Source organism: Elephas maximus, chromosome 3 (genome assembly GCF_024166365.1).
Source record: "Elephas maximus indicus isolate mEleMax1 chromosome 3, mEleMax1 primary haplotype, whole genome shotgun sequence".
NCBI lineage: Eukaryota > Metazoa > Chordata > Mammalia > Proboscidea > Elephantidae > Elephas > Elephas maximus.
Genome location: NC_064821.1, coordinates 25425480 through 25444055, shown reverse-complemented (window position 1 = coordinate 25444055; position 18576 = coordinate 25425480). Strand labels below are relative to the sequence as shown.

General features: G+C 38.7%; 1 protein-coding gene across 1 annotated transcript; it reads left to right on the top strand.

The window, feature by feature from the left end:
* Nucleotides 1-3156: 3156 nt before the first annotated feature.
* LOC126072104 (olfactory receptor 18-like) lies at nucleotides 3157-4141 on the top strand. The gene has a single exon (XM_049876769.1). It carries the CDS (start codon nucleotides 3215-3217, stop codon nucleotides 4139-4141), a length of 927 nt encoding a protein of 308 aa, XP_049732726.1. The 5' UTR covers nucleotides 3157-3214.
* Nucleotides 4142-18576: the final 14435 nt, after the last annotated feature.

Below are 18576 nucleotides of genomic sequence, written 5' to 3'. Positions count from 1 at the left end.
TTACTAGAGTGTAAAACATTCAGTTACTTTTTAAAAAATTGTGTAGATTTTCATAAAGGTGAAAACTAAAATGGAGAAAGAGAAAAGGAAAGTAAATCTTACTCTGTGAATCTAGGCATAATCTATGACTTCAATACATTCTATGCTCAAATTTCCTGGGACATGTTAAAACCAAAACCAAACTAAATCCATTGCAGTCGAGTAGATTCCGACTTATAGCAACCCTACAAAACAGAGTAGAACACCCCCACAGGGTTTCTAAAATGGGGTTGGTGGATTCAAACTGCAGTCCTTTTGGTTAGCAGCCAAAAGTTTAACCACTGTGCCACTGGGACATATTAGGCTTCTGTTTTTCCCTTATAATCAAATAAAATTGGGATTGTATTTTAACAATAAACCCTTTACTCTTATGTTGATTCAAATTCTGATTTAAAAAACAATGTCTAAGTATTTACTAACTGCTAGACCTTTGATAGCTGACAAAGGTATTATTTGTCCTATTTACAGGTAAGAGAGTTTGAGAGATTTACATGCACTCCAAATTTATTGTGTGAAAGTGATAGGATTTGGACCTTACTCTCCTGATTCTTCTTCCAGGGCTCTGTCTCCTCAACCAGAGCTGAATGATTGTGTTTCTTTTCAGATGAACAAATGGAAACTCAACCTTCGATTATTCCTCTTATAACCCTATGAGTGGATCTATGAAATAAGAAGATGAACCAAATGGTTTACAGAAAACTTTATACCATGAATCTTGTGTATTGTAGGATTTTCTATAAATACTAATGCATTTTTCTGCATACTTAGAAAATCTGCGCTATGGGAACATTATTCCCTATTAAAAAAAAAAAAACCCATTGCAGTCGAGCTAATTCCGACTCATAATGACCCTATACAACAGATTAGAACTGCCCCCATAGGGTTTCCAAGGAGCAGCTGGTGGATTCGAACTTTTGGCCTTTTGGTTAGCACCCAATCGGTTAACCACTGTGCCTCCAGGGCCCCATTATTCCCTAAACCTGATGGTAATTTTCATGTGGATCCATCATGGAAAGACCATTAATAGACAACTTTAATGGATATTTGATTCCATATCTGAAATGTAGTTGTGTCTGACTTTCTATTGGTAAACAAATGTTGGCAAATAACAGTAAATTTGGACATGTGTCCATTTTATACCTCAAACAACTATGCTCCACACACATATAAAATGTAGAAATTCTCAATTGTGAATAATAATACATTGTTAATAATAAATGAATAAGAAATTCCCCAAATTGTGAATAATATGGAGAATGGCATAAGAATTTTACTATAAGGGATATTATTGCTAATGTCAGATAGATCCTGGCTGAAAGCAGAGAATACCAAAATGATGTTTACCTGTATTTTATTGACTATGCAAAGGCATTCGACTGTGTGGATCATAACAAATTATGGATAACATTGTGAAGAATGGAAATTCCAGAACACTTAATTGTGCTCATGAGGAGCCTTTCCATAGATCAAGAGGCAGTTGTTCGGACAGAACAAGGGGATACTGATTGGTTTAAAGTCAGGAAGAGTGTGCGTCAGGGTTGTATCCTTTCACCATACCTATTCAATCTGTATGCTGAGCAAATAACCCGAGAAGGTGGGCTATATGAAGAAGAACGGGGCATCGGGATTGGAGGAAGACTCATTAACAACCTGCGTTATGCAGACGACACAACCTTGCTTGCTGAAATTGAAGAGCACTTGAAGCACTTAGTGATGAAGATCAAAGACCACAGCCTTCACTATGGGTTATACCTCAACATAAAAAAAAAAAAAAAGAAACAAAAATCCTCAGAACTGGACCAATGAGCAACATCACGATAAACGGAGAAAAGATTGAAGTTGTTAAGGATTTCATTTTACTTGGACCCACAGTCAATAGCCATGGAAGCAGCAGTCAAGAAATCAAAAGACGCATTGCATTGGGCAAATCTGCTGCAAAGGACCTCTTCAAAGTGTTGAAGAGCAAAGATGTCACCCTGCAGACTAAGGTGTGCCTGACCCAAGCCATTGTATTTCCCATCACATCATATGCATGTGAAAGCTGGACAATGAATAAGGAAGACCGAAGAAGAATTGATGCCTTTGAATTGTGGTGTTGGTGAAGAATATTGAATATACCATGGGCTGCCAAAAGAACGAACAAATCTGTCTTAGAAGCACAGCCAGAATCCTCCTTAGAGGCAAGAATGTCAAGACTGCGTCTTACTACTTCGGACATGTTGCCAGGAGGGATCAGTCCCTGGAGAAGGACATCATGCTTGGCAGAGTACAGGGTCAGCGGAAAAGAGGAAGACCCTCAAGGAGGTGGATTGACACCAATGAGCTCAAGCATAACAATGATTGTAAGGATGGCTCAGGACCGGGCAGTGTTTCGTTCTGTTGTGCATAGGGCTACCTTGAGTCGGAACCGACTTGACCGCACCTAACAACAGCAACATCCCTTATTTGTTCTTTTATAAATATTCCTTAAAAAAAAAAAAACCTTACCAAAGAAATTTATTGCACAGTACTTAGATAAAATAAATTACATGTGACTACTTCTTAAAAAGAACAACCCAACATTGAGTAGATTCTGACTTATGGTGATACTATGCGTGTCAGGGTAGAACTGGGCTCCATTGGGTTTTCAATGACTGATTTTTCAGAAGTAGATCACCAGGCCTTTCCTCCGAGGTACCTGTGGGTGGACTTCAGCCTTTTGGTTAGCAGCCAGATGTGTTAACCATTTCCCCATGTGGGACTGCAGGTACTTCCTAGTGCCCTTTAATTAAAATGAATTTTTCCATAGAAGAAGGATATTTCTTATTGCATATGTTTCCCTTATACAGGGGACTGATATTTTGCACCTTCTATGAATTTGTTATCTTAAAGTATCCTTGCCATTCTAACATTCTTTGGCCGAAAATCTCTAAAGCTGGGTTGAGTACAGAAAAAGACGAAAAGCAGAGTAAACAACGAGGAAGGAGTTCTGAAAAGTACACTAGTGGGGTTTGCTACAACCAGGTAATTTTGCTGCAGTTATTGGGGTATTAAGTCTGTAAGTGTGAATACTTGTGAATTTGCATGCTTTATTGCAAATTTCTTGAATTCCAAATACAGACACAGCGCTGAGTGTCTGCTTACTTGTTTCCTTTTAACAATCCTCTTTTCTTTTTCCAAAAGCTGTCTCAGGTATATGGAGCCACAGAATCTAACAGGTGTCTCAGAATTCCTCCTCCTGGGCCTCTCTGAGGATCCAGAATGGCAGCCCCTCCTCTTTGGGCTGTTCCTTTCCATGTACCTGATATCTGTGGCTGGAAACCTACTCATCATCCTGGCTGTCACCTCTGACTCCCATCTCCACACCCCCATGTACTTCTTCCTCTCCAACCTGTCCTTGGCTGACATTGGTTTCATTTCCACAACAGTCCCAAAGATGGTAGTGAACATCCAGACACAGAGCAAATCCATCACCTATGCAGGCTGCCTGACACAGATGTCTTTTTTTTATCTCTTTGGAATTCTGGACAGTCTGCTTCTCGCCGTGATGGCTTATGACCGGTTTGTGGCCATCTGTCACCCCCTGCACTACACAGTCATCATGAACCCCCACCTCTGTGGCTTGCTAGTTTTGCTATCTTTTTTCATCAGCCTTTTGGACTCCCAGCTGCACAGGTCAATGGTGTCACAACTTACCTTCTGCACAGGTGTGGAAATCCCTCATTTCTTCTGTGACCCTCCTCAACTCTTTAACCTTGCATGTTCTGACACCTCCATCAGTATATTACTGTATTGTATGGGTGCCATCTTTGCTGGTGTTCCAATCTCAGGGATCATTTTCTCTTACACTCGAATTGCTTTGTCCCTTCTGAGAGTCTCATCTTCAGGTGGAAAGTATAAAGCCTTTTCAACCTGTGGTTCTCACCTGTCAGTCGTTTGCTTATTTTATGGAACAGGCCTTGGAGTGTACCTCAGTTCAACTGTTTCATCTTCTCCCAGGAAGGGTGCAGTGGCTTCAGTGATGTACACTGTGGTCACGCCCATGCTGAACCCCTTCATCTACAGCCTGAGGAACAGGGACATCAAAAGAGCCTTGCAAAGGACCCTTAGCAGAAAAGTCTAACCTCAATGCTTTGCCATCTTTTTTTTTTTTTTTTTTTGGCTTGTGGTTTGGGAAAGATGGCAATACCTAACAGTTGCAACCATAAATCTTAGATCTAGGTTACATAATTTTTGTAGCTCTCATAGGTTTCATGCTCAGGTTTTCCTGTGTGAACATTCCTTCCTTTGTCACATCTTTATGAGATAGTAGGAGTATTTTGGGATATGTCAGTTGGCATGATCAAATCCCATTACAGCTATGGAGCCTTCTGTAGTTTCTCACCTATGACCCTTGGCTTCCTGGTAAAATGGACAATTCTATTTTTATGTACTTGGAATCTTCATCCTTAATCATATTTCATATCTATTACCCAGATTATTTTTGCATCTAACAGAACTGAGTATGCAAATTATGTATAAGCATGCATATGCCTGGTCCTGAACCTTGACTTCATAGTGGAATCACCTGGGAAGCTGACAGAACATTGATGCCCTGGTTCCACCACTACAGATTCTGATTGAACTGGAACAGTATACAGCTTTAGGAAGAGATTTTTAAAGCACCACAGGTGGTTTTAACGGGCAGCCAAGGTGAGAACTACTCGTCTTCTCAGACTCTTCCTTCAAAGATGACTTTGTTCTGGGTCTTTTACTCCTCCTGAGCAAATGTTGAAGACCTCAGAGTGATCGCAGCTCCCAAGGGGAAAGATATGAGAGAACTTACCCTAACAGCAGGTGGGTGATTTTTCTCAATATTCCTGATATTTCTTCTCATACCTTCTCCATCTACACCATGTTGTTGTTATCTGCTCTTGATTTGGCTCCCTGACACATAGTGACCCCATGCACAACAGAAGAAAATGCTGCCCAGTTCTGCATCATCCCCATGAAATATTGTTGATCAGACCATTGTGATTCATAGAGTTTTCCCTGACTGATTTTTGGATGTAGATCTCTAGGCCTTTCTTACGAGTCCACCTTAGTCTAGAATCTCTGCTGGACCTGTTCAGCATTTTAGCAATATGCAAGCCTCTACTGACAGGTGGTAGCTGCACATGAGGTACATTGGTTGGGAATCAAACCTGGTCTTCCACATGGAAGGGGTGAATTTTACCAATATACCACCACTGCCACTGTCCTGCACACCATAAAGTTGGTCATGTGTGCTTGTTGATAAGCAATTGTCTCCCTTTTCCAGATTCATCCTTCTGCACTTTACTCTGTGATGCTCGGGCCAGAGAGGGGAGGATCTTTAAATAATTGTTCTGATTTTCCTTCCGGCTTTATTGTTACACTCTTCTAATAATGATCACTAAATGTTACTACACCCTAATAAGCTCGACATTTTTCTTATATCTCTTTCCTTAGACCTTGGTGTACAAGCTTTTTTCTACAGTTACTATCTGTTTATTATGCATTGCTTCTTTTTGCCTTTCAGCCCTTGTATAACTATTTTACCAGTTTCCTGTATGAAATGCTCTTTATGGTGTTATCGCTTCTTTTATTGAATCCTGACTGATAAATTATATTTGGGGAGTAAAGGTATTTATGAAGTGTTTAAAATTGAAACATTACAAAGCATGCTTAGGGAAAAATGGTGGTTGCAAATGACATGTCCTGGTCAAGGCTGTACAGATGAGGATAGAGGTGATGGTATCGTATTCCAATTACTGTGGCTCTATTGGTGCACTACGATCATTAATTCACCAAGTCATTATGAATAAATTAAGTTTTATCTTATTTTTCATTAGTCTAGATTAGCAGAGGGTCATGTCTTCAGGAGAGGGGAGCCCTTGCCTTTCACTTGTAAGAGACTGATGAAGACTTTCCTGTGCTACCATGTATCCTTGTCTTTGGGCTCTTTCTGTGTTCTATTATATGGGTGTGCAATGTCCTTCAGACATTCCAAGGGAGCAATTTAGAATGCTCTGAAAACCTGCCCAATGAATAGCTGAATTTACCCTGTCTTTTATCACTGAGTTAAATCACCTACAAAATTTCCTCATGAGAAACTTTGATACTAGAGAATGGAATGCACTTGATAGAAGGTGAGGCCATACCTGTTCTTGGTAAGAGATAGCTCTTATTAAAAATTGGGAATGTAGTTTTCCGACTCTCTGGATATGGTTAACTACAATGAGAAGTTATGAGTCCCATCTACCTTTCGAACTAGGTTGCGTATCCATTTCTGCAAACCTAGGGATGGCCAAAAGAAATCTATGTGTCCAAGGTATTATTTCTGTTTGATATCTCATTGTAATCTCTCCTCACAGGTAACATTTTCTTCTTCATCTTTAATCTTCAAAACTTAGAATGAGTGATACTAGTTGATCAATGGTATGAGCGGGGATATGACTGGAAAGAAATATGGCAGAGGTTCCTAATGGCAGTCAGAAATGGATGTACATATCTTTGGTATGGAAGAGGAGCCACAGGTAATAGAAAGGGTGTGGGATTTGATGGCACACCTCCAACCAGATCTTGGCTTACAAACTGAACACATTTGACAATTCAGAACTTCAGAGTCCTCATCATCAAATTACGAGTAATAGTGCTATTCCAAGGCCATTGTAATAACTAAATATAGTGTTGACAAGATTGGATCAAATGATAGATTCCCATCAAATTGTAGTCCTTAGTATCACTTTAGAAAAGTGTATTTTTAGGGTGCATTCCAAGAATTCAAAAAGAACTTGATATTACAAATTGTGATTTTAGCTGTAATATAAAACATCTTTCTGTTTAACTTCATCGCTATAGTTATGGTAACAAAAGCACTCATCTGAGAGAGTGGTTAAGAGGAGGTAACCAAAAGTACTGATTAGAACAGTGTTTAGTGCATAGTAGTGGATCAATAAGTGGACACTAATGTAGTCACCATATGAACAGACCAACAGAGAAGTTCAACTAATGGATTTTACAGGGAAACTGATTTTCCACGTTAGCTCCTCTAACTCATTAGGTGTGTGGACATGGACTTGTTATTTAACTCTCAAGGCCTTTAATTCTTCATTTTCTATATTATTTATCTTACAGCACTGTAAGGATTAAGCAGATAATGCATGTCATGCATAGTAAGAATTCAGTAAATATAGATATCATTGTTGTTGTCTTCTACTGTAACACAGATGCCATTCAAATAAATTTGAAATCCATGTGTGCTTTGCCCTGGATGCCTGATGACCATTACAATTTATCTTTATACAACAAGAACTTGAGAAGTTCAAGGGCAGGGATTGGATATCATTTATATATATAATAAAAATCTACTGCATTAAGACCAGAGATTATTCCCATCTCTAATTTTTACAATGTTGAATAAGTTATTTATTATTTTATTTTAAAAAAAAGGTGAAGACAATTTGGCATCCATACATTCAGTATTTTTCTTCCTCCCGAAAATATTGTACCTTCCAGAGACCTTTAAGAACTTCTGAAGGAAGAAATCTATGGTTTGTTTTTGTTATTATGGACATTTGATTGGATCTGTTATTCATAATTTAATTGTATATGCAAGGATAAGAGTAATAGGAATAAAGGGTAGGATTTGATAAGTTCTATAAATAACATAGTGATAAAAATTGAGGGTAGATGGTCCTCAATTAGACATCTAAAAAGAGAATCCAGGAATGTGGTTTTTGGGTTTTTTTTTTTTTCTCTCTCCTTTAGGATACTCACCCAAAAAGAGAAGTGGAGAAAACATACACACACACACAAAAAAAATCTCACTTTTTACCATAAGGACACAACTTTCTTTGGTTTTCATACACCTGTCCTCTATACGCAGTTTTGGCAATGACTCTAGAATCTGATCCTCTCTTTCCAATATGGTTACTATCAAAATTTTGTCACTGTCCAAGGAAGCTAAAATATCTCAAAACTTATCCTCTACCTCTCCAATCCACCTCTACACATCTGCCATTTGGTGTCCCCAAAATTACCCCAGCCATTTACCCACACATAGGTAAATAACATTCTTTGGCCCATATTCAATTTCATTGGGTATATGCTCATATTTTCTTCATATCAAATAATGACAAGTCAATCTCAAGTTCTTCAGAACAGAACGTCTATACCCGTAAAAGGTGCAACACATCATCATTCTACTTTATCTACTAGGAAAAGGAACTGGATAAGACCAAAGCACATTAGGGTTGTGAACACAAAGAAATCTAAGGAAAACTACATTCTGGAGAGAAGCGAGCTCTTTGTAGTTAAGCAGATATCACATGCTGTGACTGGCCTAATGGAAGGACTCTGCCGGTGTCAACCAGAGGAGCTTCTGACTGCAAGAACAGAAGTAGCAATGTGGTGTTTGCAGGAATTCTACTATGTGCCTGTATTTCTTCAGGGAATGTTATCTGAGTGCAAACATTCTCCCAACAACCCCCAACTCCTGTATTCACACTCTTGTGGATAACCATCCTCTTGAGTGTGTGCTAGACTCAGTTAATTTCTTCCATCAAATATAATTTGGAAAACTATTGGCATACCACTTCCAACAATGGGGTGTAAAAAAATTCTGGCTTTCATCTTGCCAGCCCTATCCTGCTCTCACTTTTTACCAGTTAACTCTGGTAAAAAGTGAGAGCCACTTCACTCCGATGAAAGCCAAATTCCATGTTGCCAGGTGCATGATGGAGAGGTCCATGTGGTCAGAAGCTATGGGAGGCCTCTGATCAACATTCTCTGAGGAACCAATTCTGCCAACTGACACCTGAGTGACATGGGAATCAGATCCTCATCCAGTGAAGCCTTGAGATGACTGCAGCACAGGCCAACATTTTGAATGCAGCCTCCACGAGGTCCATAGAGGTATTTTGGTGAAGGATCAAGTTACCAAATATTGCTGCCGTTGTTGTTGTTAGGTGCCATCGAGTCAGTTCCAACTCATAGCAATACTACGTAAAAGAGAATGAAACATCACCCGGTCTTGCACCATCCTCACAATCCTTGTTATGTTTAAGCCCATTGTGGCAGCCACTCTGTCAATCCATCTCATTGAGGGTCTTCCTCTTGTTCACTGACCTTCTACTTTACCAATCATGAGGTCCTTCTCTAGGGACTGATCCCTCCTGACAAGATGTCCAAAGTATGTGAGATGTAGTCTTACCATCCTTGCTTCTAAGGAGCATTCTGGTTGTACTTTTTCCAAGACAGATTTGTTTGTTCTTTTGGCAGCCCATGGTATATTCAATATTCTTCATCCACATAATTTAAAGACATCAATTCTTCTTCAGTCTTTCTTATTCATCGTCCAGCTTTCACATGCGTAGGAGGCAATTAAAACACCATGTCTTGGATCAGGCACACCTTAGTCTTCAAGGTGACATCTTTGTTTTTCAACACTTTAAAGAGGTCTCTTGCAACTGATTTGCCCAATGCAATGTGTCATCAATCTTCCCCTGCTCTAGGAGCTTCTGAGGCACAGGGACCCTGAGTTCAAAGGATGTGCTCTGCTCTTGGTGCTACTTTCTTGGTGGTTAGAAGTCCTCGTGTCTTTCTGCTTGCTTCTCTCTTTTATATCTCAAAAGAGATTGCCTTAAGACACAACCAAATCTTGTAGATTGAGTCCTGTTTCATTAAAATAACTACCATTAATCCCATTTCATTAACATCATAGAGGTAGGATTTATAACACATAAGAAAATCACATCAGATGACAAAACGGGAGACAATCACACTATACTGGGAATCATGGACTACCCAAGTTGACATAATTTTTGGGGGAAAATATTCCATCCTTAACACCCATATACGAGAAGATACAAAAAGTTAAAAGGCAAAGAAACATTGTAACACAACAAGTCTTCATCAGGCTGTTAAAAGGGACAGGCAGGGAAACTCTTTTGGTGAAGACATAAAACTTTGCTAACCTAGACTGATGAAAAATAAGATAAAATTCAATTTATTCATAATGACTTGGTGAATTAATGACCCTAGAGCACCAATAGAGCCACAGAAGTTGGAAATATACCACCACCATAATCCTCACTTGTACAAACTTTGACCAAGATATGTCATTTACAACCACTTCTTTTCTTGAGCATGCTTTGTAATGTGCCAATTTTAGACACTTCACAAATACCTTTATTCCCCAAATACAATTTATCAGTCAGGGTTCAAAACTGAAAACATCATGAAGAGTATTTAATACAGGAAATGGTTAAAATAGATATGTTGTTGTTCTTCTTAGGTGCTGATGAGTCAGTTGCAACCCATAGAGATCCTGTGCACAACAGAAGGAAACATTGCCCAGTCCTGCACCATCCTCAGAATCATTGCTATGCTTAAATCCATTGTTAAAGCCACTGTGGCAATCCATCTTCTTGTGGGTCTTCCTTTTTTCCTGACCATCTTCTTTACCAAGCATGATGTCCTTCTCCAGGGACTGATCCCTCTTAATAACACCTGCAAAATATGTGAGCCGTGGTATTGCCATCTTTGCTTCTAAGGAGCGTTCTGGTTGTACTTCTTCCAAGACAGGTTTGTTCCTTCTTTTGGCAGTCCATGGTATATTCAATATTCTGCATCAAAACCACAATTCAAAGGCATCAAGTCATCTTCAGTCTTCCTTGTTCATCCTCCAGGTTTCACATGCATATGAGGCCTTTGAAAACACCATGGCTTGGGTCAGGCTCACCTTTGTCTTCTAGGTGACATCTTTGCTTTTCAACACTTTAAAGAGGTCCTTGCAGCAGATTTGCCCAATGCAATGCGTCCTTTGATTTCTTGTCCAGTGCTTCCTTGGGTGTTGATTGTGGATCCAAGTAAAATGAAATCCTTGACAACTTCAATCTTTTCTCCATTTATCATGAGATTGCTTATTGGCCCAGTTATGAGGATTTCTGTTTTCTTTATGTGGAGGCGTAATCCATATTGAAGGCTGTGGTCTTTGATCTTCATCAGTAAGTGCTTGAAGTCCTCTTCACTTTCAGCAAGGTTGTATCATCTACATAACACAGGTTGTTAATGATTCTTCCTCCAATCCTGAAGTCCTTTTCTTCTTCATATAATTCAGCTTCTTGGGTTATTTTCTCAGCATGCAGATTGAATAAGTATGGCGAAGGGATACAGCCCTGAGGCACACCTTTCCTGACATTAAACCACAGTGTTCCCTTGTTCTGTTCAAATGACTACTCTCTACACTCAGCTTTGGCAATGACTAGAATCTGATCCCTTCTTTCCACTAAGCTTAAAATTATTTTTTTTCCACTGTCCAAAGGTGCTAAAAGCTCTCAACACTTATCCTCTCCCTCTCCAATCCACCCCTACATGACTGCCATTTGTTTTCTCCAAAATTACACTCAGCCATTTATCCACACGTAGGTAAATAGCACCCTTTTGTCCATATTCAATTTCACTGAGTACATATCCAAGTATTCTTTAGATCACCTAATGACAAGCCAATCTCTGCGTTCTTCAGAGCTCAGAAGCCTTACCCAGGTGGCCATATAGATAACATGTAAATGGTACAACACACCATCATTCCATTTTTTTCTACTGGGGAAGAAAAAAAATGCTAGATAAGCCAAAAGCACATTTTATTAAAAGTTTCAAGAGTTCTGAACACAAAGAAATGTAAGGAATATTACATTCTGGAGTGAAGTGAGCCCTTTCTAGTTAAGCAGAAATCAGAAATATCCGTTGATTTTGGTCACAGAATGGCTGCTGCATGACTTGATGTCAATGGAGGACCTCTGCTGACATAAGATAAAACAAGGAGGCTTCTCACGGCTGCATGGCTGGGAACAGCATGGCGTTGTGTGCAGAAGTGCCAAATGTAGAGGTAGATCTGCCCATATTCCAGTTCTTTCACAGGGATTTTTTTTTTTTTTTTTTTTTTTTTTAGAAGATGGGTTATAACAGGTTGGATACTTTGCTGGGCTCAGAGTCCAACCACCTGATAGAAGGCAAGGGCTATGTGGTGGGTAGCATCTAAGACTCTCCAAATGACACACAACTCCTAGTTTTCATGCCCTGGTGCAGTTTTCATGCCCTGTGTGGGCAGGACTTAGTGACTCACTTCAAAGAATAAAATATGGCAGAAGTAAAGAAATGTCACTGTAGTCTGTGCTGTAGACAAGATATACATAGAAGTAGACAGAAAGCTCCTTATTTATACCCTGTAACACTCTTACAAACACCAGATTTACTTGGTTGGTTACCATCAGGAGTAAGTACATCAGCTAGATCACTACTGCAAGGGATAGTAATATTCGTAGTCTGCATCCTGATAGTATTAGGCATAATAAATTTATCTTCTGTTGTCTTACTCACCTAAAAGGCAAAAGAAGGCTTCGGGCTGAAATGCTGAGGTATATTGAGTCTGCCCATTTTGGCAATGTGATTGATGAGCACATTGCTCTTACTTAAGATCCTGGTGAAGAACTAAATGGTATCCAGCGGAAAATCAGCATGATGAGTTTAAAGAGTTTGCCATGGCTGCCATCTAGGAGTTCAACTAAGTCCAGGTATTCATCTCCGATGTGCTACTTCCAATCTCCAATCAAAAGGAGGAAATGATTGAGGAAATAATATTGGAGCCATTACTCCAGTCCTAAAATGTGACACAGCTGGAGCTGAACTCACAAGGACTCATAAGGACACATCAACTGGGACGTGAGCTATAAAGACAGGGGCCAACCACAGATTAAACCATCAATTACTCATATGCAGGTCCAAGTTGAAACTGAAGCAAATTGGAACAAGTCCACAAGAACCAAAGTACAGCCTTGAATATATCTCACCTGAATTTAGAGAGCCTCTCAAGAATAGATTTGACACATGGAAAACTAATAATCAAAGACCAAATGAGTTATAGAATGACATCAAGGACATCACACATGAAGAAAGCAAGAGGTCATTAAAAAGAGAGAGAAAAAAAAAAGACCTAAATGGATGTCAGAAGAGACTCTAAAATTTGCTGTTGAACTTCAAGTAGCTAAAGCAAAAGTAAAATATGATGAAGTAAAAGAGATGAACAGAAGATTTTGAAGGGTGGTTCAAGAAGACAAAGTAAAGTATTATGCTGACATGTGCAAAGACCTGGAGATAGAAAACCAAAAGGGAAGAACACGCTCAGCATTTCTCAAGCTAAAAGAATTGAAGAAAAAATTCAAGCCTCAAGTTGCAATACTGAAGGGTTCTACGGGGAAAATATTAAATGATGTAGGAAGCATCAAAAGAGATGAAAGGAATACACAGAGTCACTATACCAAAAAGAATTGGTTGATGTTCAACCATTTCAGGAGGTGACATATGATCAGGAACCGATGGTACTGAAGAAAGAAGTCCAAGCTGCACTAAAGGCATTGGCAAAAAACAATACTCTGGCAATTGATGGAATAGCAACTGAGATGATTCAACAAATGGATGCAGTGCTGGAAGTGATAACTCATCTATGCCAAGAGATTTGGAAGACAGCTAGCTACACGACCAACCCACTGGAATGGATCCATATTTATGACTATTCCCAAGAAAGGTGATTCAACCAAATGTGGAAATCATGGAGCCATATCATTAATATCACATGCAAGCAAAATTTTCCTGAAGATCATTCAAAAGCAGCAGCAGCGGTACATTGACGGGGAACTGTCAGAAACTCAAGCCAGATTTAGAAGAGGACTTGGAACCAGGGATATCATTGCTGATGTCAGATGGACCCTGGATCAAAGCGGAGAATACCAGAAAAATGTTTACCTGTGTTTTATTGACTAGGCTAAGGCATTCAACTCTGTGGATCATAACAAATTATGGATAACATTGTGAATAATGGGAATTCCAGAACACTTAACTGTGCTCATGAGGAACCTGTACCTAGAGCAAGAGGCAGTAGTTCAAACAGAACAAGGGGATATCGCATGGCTTAAAATCAGGAAAGTTGTGCCCCAGGGTTGTATTCTTTCACTATACCTATTTAATCTGTATGCTAAGCAAATAATTTGAGAAACTGGAATATATGAAGAGGAACGGGACATCAGGATTGGAGAAAGACTCATTAACAACCTGCATTATGCACCTGACACAATCTTACTTGCTGAAAGTGAAGAGGACTTGAAGCACTTACTGATGACGATCACAGACCACAGCCTTATTATGGATTACGACTCAACGTAAAGAAAACGAAAATCCTTGCAACTGGAGCAATAAGCAACATTACGATAAACAGAGAAAAGATTGAGGTTGTTAAGGATTTCATTTCACTTGGGTCCACAATCAACACTCATGAAAGTAGCAAGCAGGAAATCAAAAGACCCATTGCACTGGACAAATCAGCTACAAAAGACCTCTTTAAAGTGTTGAAAAGCAAAGATGTTACCTTGAGGACTAAGGTGCTCCTGACCCAAGCCATGGTGTTTTCAATCTCCTCATATGCATGCAAAAGCTGGACAATCAATAAGGAAGACCAAAGAAGAATTGATGCCTTTGCATTTTGGTGTTGGTGAAGAATACTGGATATGTAATGGAGTGCCAAAAGAATGAACAACTCCATCTTGGAAGAAGTAAAACCAGAATGGTCCTTAAAGCAAGGATGGTGAGACTAAATCTCACATACCTTGGATGTTATCAGAAGGGATCAGTCCCTGGAGAAGGACATCATGCTCTGTAAAGCAGAGGGCCAGCAAAAAAGAGGAAGACCCTCAACAAAGTGGATTGACACAGTGGCTGCAACAATGAGCTCAAAATGACAACAATTTTGAGTATGGTGCAGGAATGGGCAGTGTTTCCTTCTGTTATACATAGGGTCACTATGAGTTGGAACCAACTTGATGGCACCTAATAACAACAAAAGCAACCACCATCCTTGGCTTTGGTGGACATCAAGTTTTGATAAATGTGTGCTTTCTAAATGCACAAAACCATAGCATCATTGAGCCCAAACATGGCACTAATGTAAAATAAGTCAATGAGTAAACAATAATCTTTAAGAAATGCTGCTTTTCTATTATGCATTTTATAAAATTTATTTGCATCAATGTTAAATCATCTCAGAGAAATAAGGCACTGAGTCCACTTTATTTTGTTTCCATTCTGTATTGCCTTCAGAAAGTGTGTTAAATATATTTATCATTCTAAATATTTGTAAAGCCTTGTTTTCTTATCAAATCAACCTTTTTACTTACAGCTGAGGCATTTAGGATCAGGGAGGCACCAAAGCCATATGTGAAACTCAGCTATCTTGTGCCTACTTAAGAGTTTTTCAAGCCAATCCTTCCTGGTAAGGAGATTGCAGTTCTCCTCATTTCAGATCCCTGGTGGCAATTCAGGTCTTCATTTTTCTTGGAACATCGCAATATGATTTAATTTGTGAAAATAGAGAATCATATGGAAAACACATGGGTAGTTTGCACATTTATAAAAATGTGAATCTTAATTGACCTTAACTTTTGAGGTAGTTGTAAGAAATTAAATTAAATTAAATAATACATATAAAGTGCTTAGACCCATGGTTCTCAATGCTAGTTGATCATTATAATTACCTATGGATCTTTTAAAATATGCTAATGAACTGGCCACAGCCAAGAACCAATTAAATCATATTCTCTGCATGTGAATTCCCTGGCCATCCCAAAGTGCAGCCAGGATTGACAAACATTATTTTAGAATATTGCCAGGTACTTAGTAAGCACTCCAATAATGTTGCATGTTATTTTTATCATTAATACCCACTCCTTATATTGTATTAAATTCTATATTAAAAATAGAATCTTTGAATAGTGTTTGCTTTAGAGTCCAAATTTTATTGGCACTTTAAATATTACCCATAAAAACTGGAATATCCTAGCTACCCCTGCATAATCCCATTCCTCAGCATAGTTGTCTGACAAAGGCAAGTACTGTCACACATTTGGTGGGTACATTTCCTTTCAAATTTTCCATAATATTACCATTGACTTAAGTATCCATAAACATTTTTTTTGAAAATGTACCTAAATACTATCATACCACACACTTTGTCTCCCAAGAGTCCCCAAATACTGCACCATTGAGTTTTAAGTGTTCCTGTGAAGTACACACATCTTTTTCAAACACTTTAAATGATGCATGGTATTATCTGAAAGAGGGACATCATTCTACTTGCCCATCTCTTATTGTGACAATCCTATGAAAATTCTTGTGCCATTCTTCACATCACACATGTGAGAATTTCTATTTAATGTGTGCTTGGAGCGTAGTTATTTGAAGCATAAAAATCAGTGCATATCTAAATTTACTATCAATTTTCAAAATTTAGTTATGTAAAAGAAAAATAAGACAATCAACTACATATTCTTTTTGTCAAGGCATAGAATCACAAATATTCATGAAGTTAGTCTACTAATGTCATTTCATGATAGTTCCAAATGAAAATATCATCCTGTATACCCATTGCCATAGAGTTGATTCCGACTCAAAGCAACCCTGTAGGACAGAGTAGAACTGCCCCCATAGAGTTTCCAAGGAGCACCTGGTGGATTTGTGCTCCCAAACTTTTGGTTAGCAGCCATAGCACTTAACCACTGTGCCACCAGGGTTTCCATCATCATGTGGATAGAGAATAATATTCCCACATCTCAGAATTCAGTATGCAGTAAAATGCATTACTATTTTCAGAAAACCATACAATCTACAAAATTTGAACTATAAAGTAAACTGTAAACAATTTAGCCCTTTGCCTTAATATATAAACCAAATTAACCAAGTTGTAAGAAGAAGAATCATTCATTCAGCCTCTTTTTGCTCATCTGGAACCAAAGCAGGTTCGAAAAGAAATACAATCATTCTGCTCTGGTTAAGGGAATAGAGGACTGCAATGCGAATCAGGACACCACGATCCGAGTCCAAATATTTCAGACATTACATTTGGAGTGCATGTAAATCTCTCAACCTCTCTGAGCTGGATGTGGGGAGAATAACACCCATCCCTAGGATAGATGTGGCAGCTAACAAAGGTTTGGAAGTTAATACATATTTGGTCATTGTTTATTTAATCAGAATTTGAGTCATTATAAAAGTCACATGTTTATTGATGAAATACAATGCCACAGAATATTTAATGTCCTTTTATTTGATTATACAATAATGGTAGATGCCTGTCATCTTCCAGGAAAATTGATCATAGAATGCTTTGAAATCTTAAAAAATGTTCAAGGTCCTCACTATAAGTTATTTCCCCCTTCTCTTTCTTCTTCTCCTCCCCCCATTTTTATGAAAATCTCCACAATTTTTTAAAAATAATTGAATATGTACATCCTATTAAATGAACAATAATAGGCCCCATAGAAAGCCCATGATGTAGATGCATTCATGTCCTATTTTATCTTGTCTCTAGTCTTACGGGACAACCCGGGAGGGATGAAAGCTCAGTGTGTGAACTCCATACAGCCTACCTTCTGTTCAGCTTTGTTGTTGACATTACTGTAGCCTACTCTGTGCCATGCATGGGATAGGCTTTGGAGATCATAAATGAACGAAACTCAGTTGTTTCCTTCCACGTGTTCAATGTTTGTATAAAAATGAAAATAAACTGTTCTATTAGGGATTCAGGAAACCCTGACGACATAGTGGTTAAGTGCTACAGGTGCCAACCAAAAGGGCAGCAGTTCAAATCCACCAGGTGCTCCTTGAGACCTCTATGGGGCAGTTCTACTCTGTCCTATAGGGTCTCTATGAGTTGGAATCGACTTGATGACAACGAGTTTGGTTTTTTTATTAGGGATTCAGGGAAAACCAAACCTTCAGATACAAGATATTTCAGTTGAATAATATGAATCTGAGCCTAATAATATAAATAATAAAAATTTTTAAAGATCCCTGTCTCCTGGAAGTGAAAAGAATAGGCAAGCTCCCCCTGAGAAAAGGAATTCACTTTTCTCTTCTTCCTCATCCATTATTATTAACAGGTCCTCGGAGAGTGTGATAACATGGACTCTTTTGGCTAATTATGAGCTCTGGGCATTGAGTTCTCAAGACCATAGGCTCAAGACTATAAATCTAAACATTATTTTACTATTACTACATGCATCCATCATATATCAAATCATAAAGGTAGTATTCATTATCTATTTAATAATTATTCACTCAAGTTGTACCAACTAGATATCAACTCAGATGACAATATAGGGGCCCGGGGGTACTAAGAACCTGCTCCATGGTACACGTTTCATAAGTAGAGCAGACAGAATTCAAAACTAAGTTGTCAGTATCTGAGGTACATGCACTAAGTTTCACTCTGTTGCCCTACACTCCAGGAAGTTTTAAGCAAAATTCCAGAGATTTTAATCAAAGACATACCTAAGGTATACCTTTTAGCTGATTCCAGTTTCCTAACTACAAATACAATCTAAGACTCTGAGATACGCCTCCCTTTGAGACTGAGAGGGGTTAAATGCAAAAAATGGAAGTGGATAGCTAAGACAAAATCCAGGAGCAAGGGCAAGAAAGAGGCCTTCCCAGAATTATCATCTGCCAACT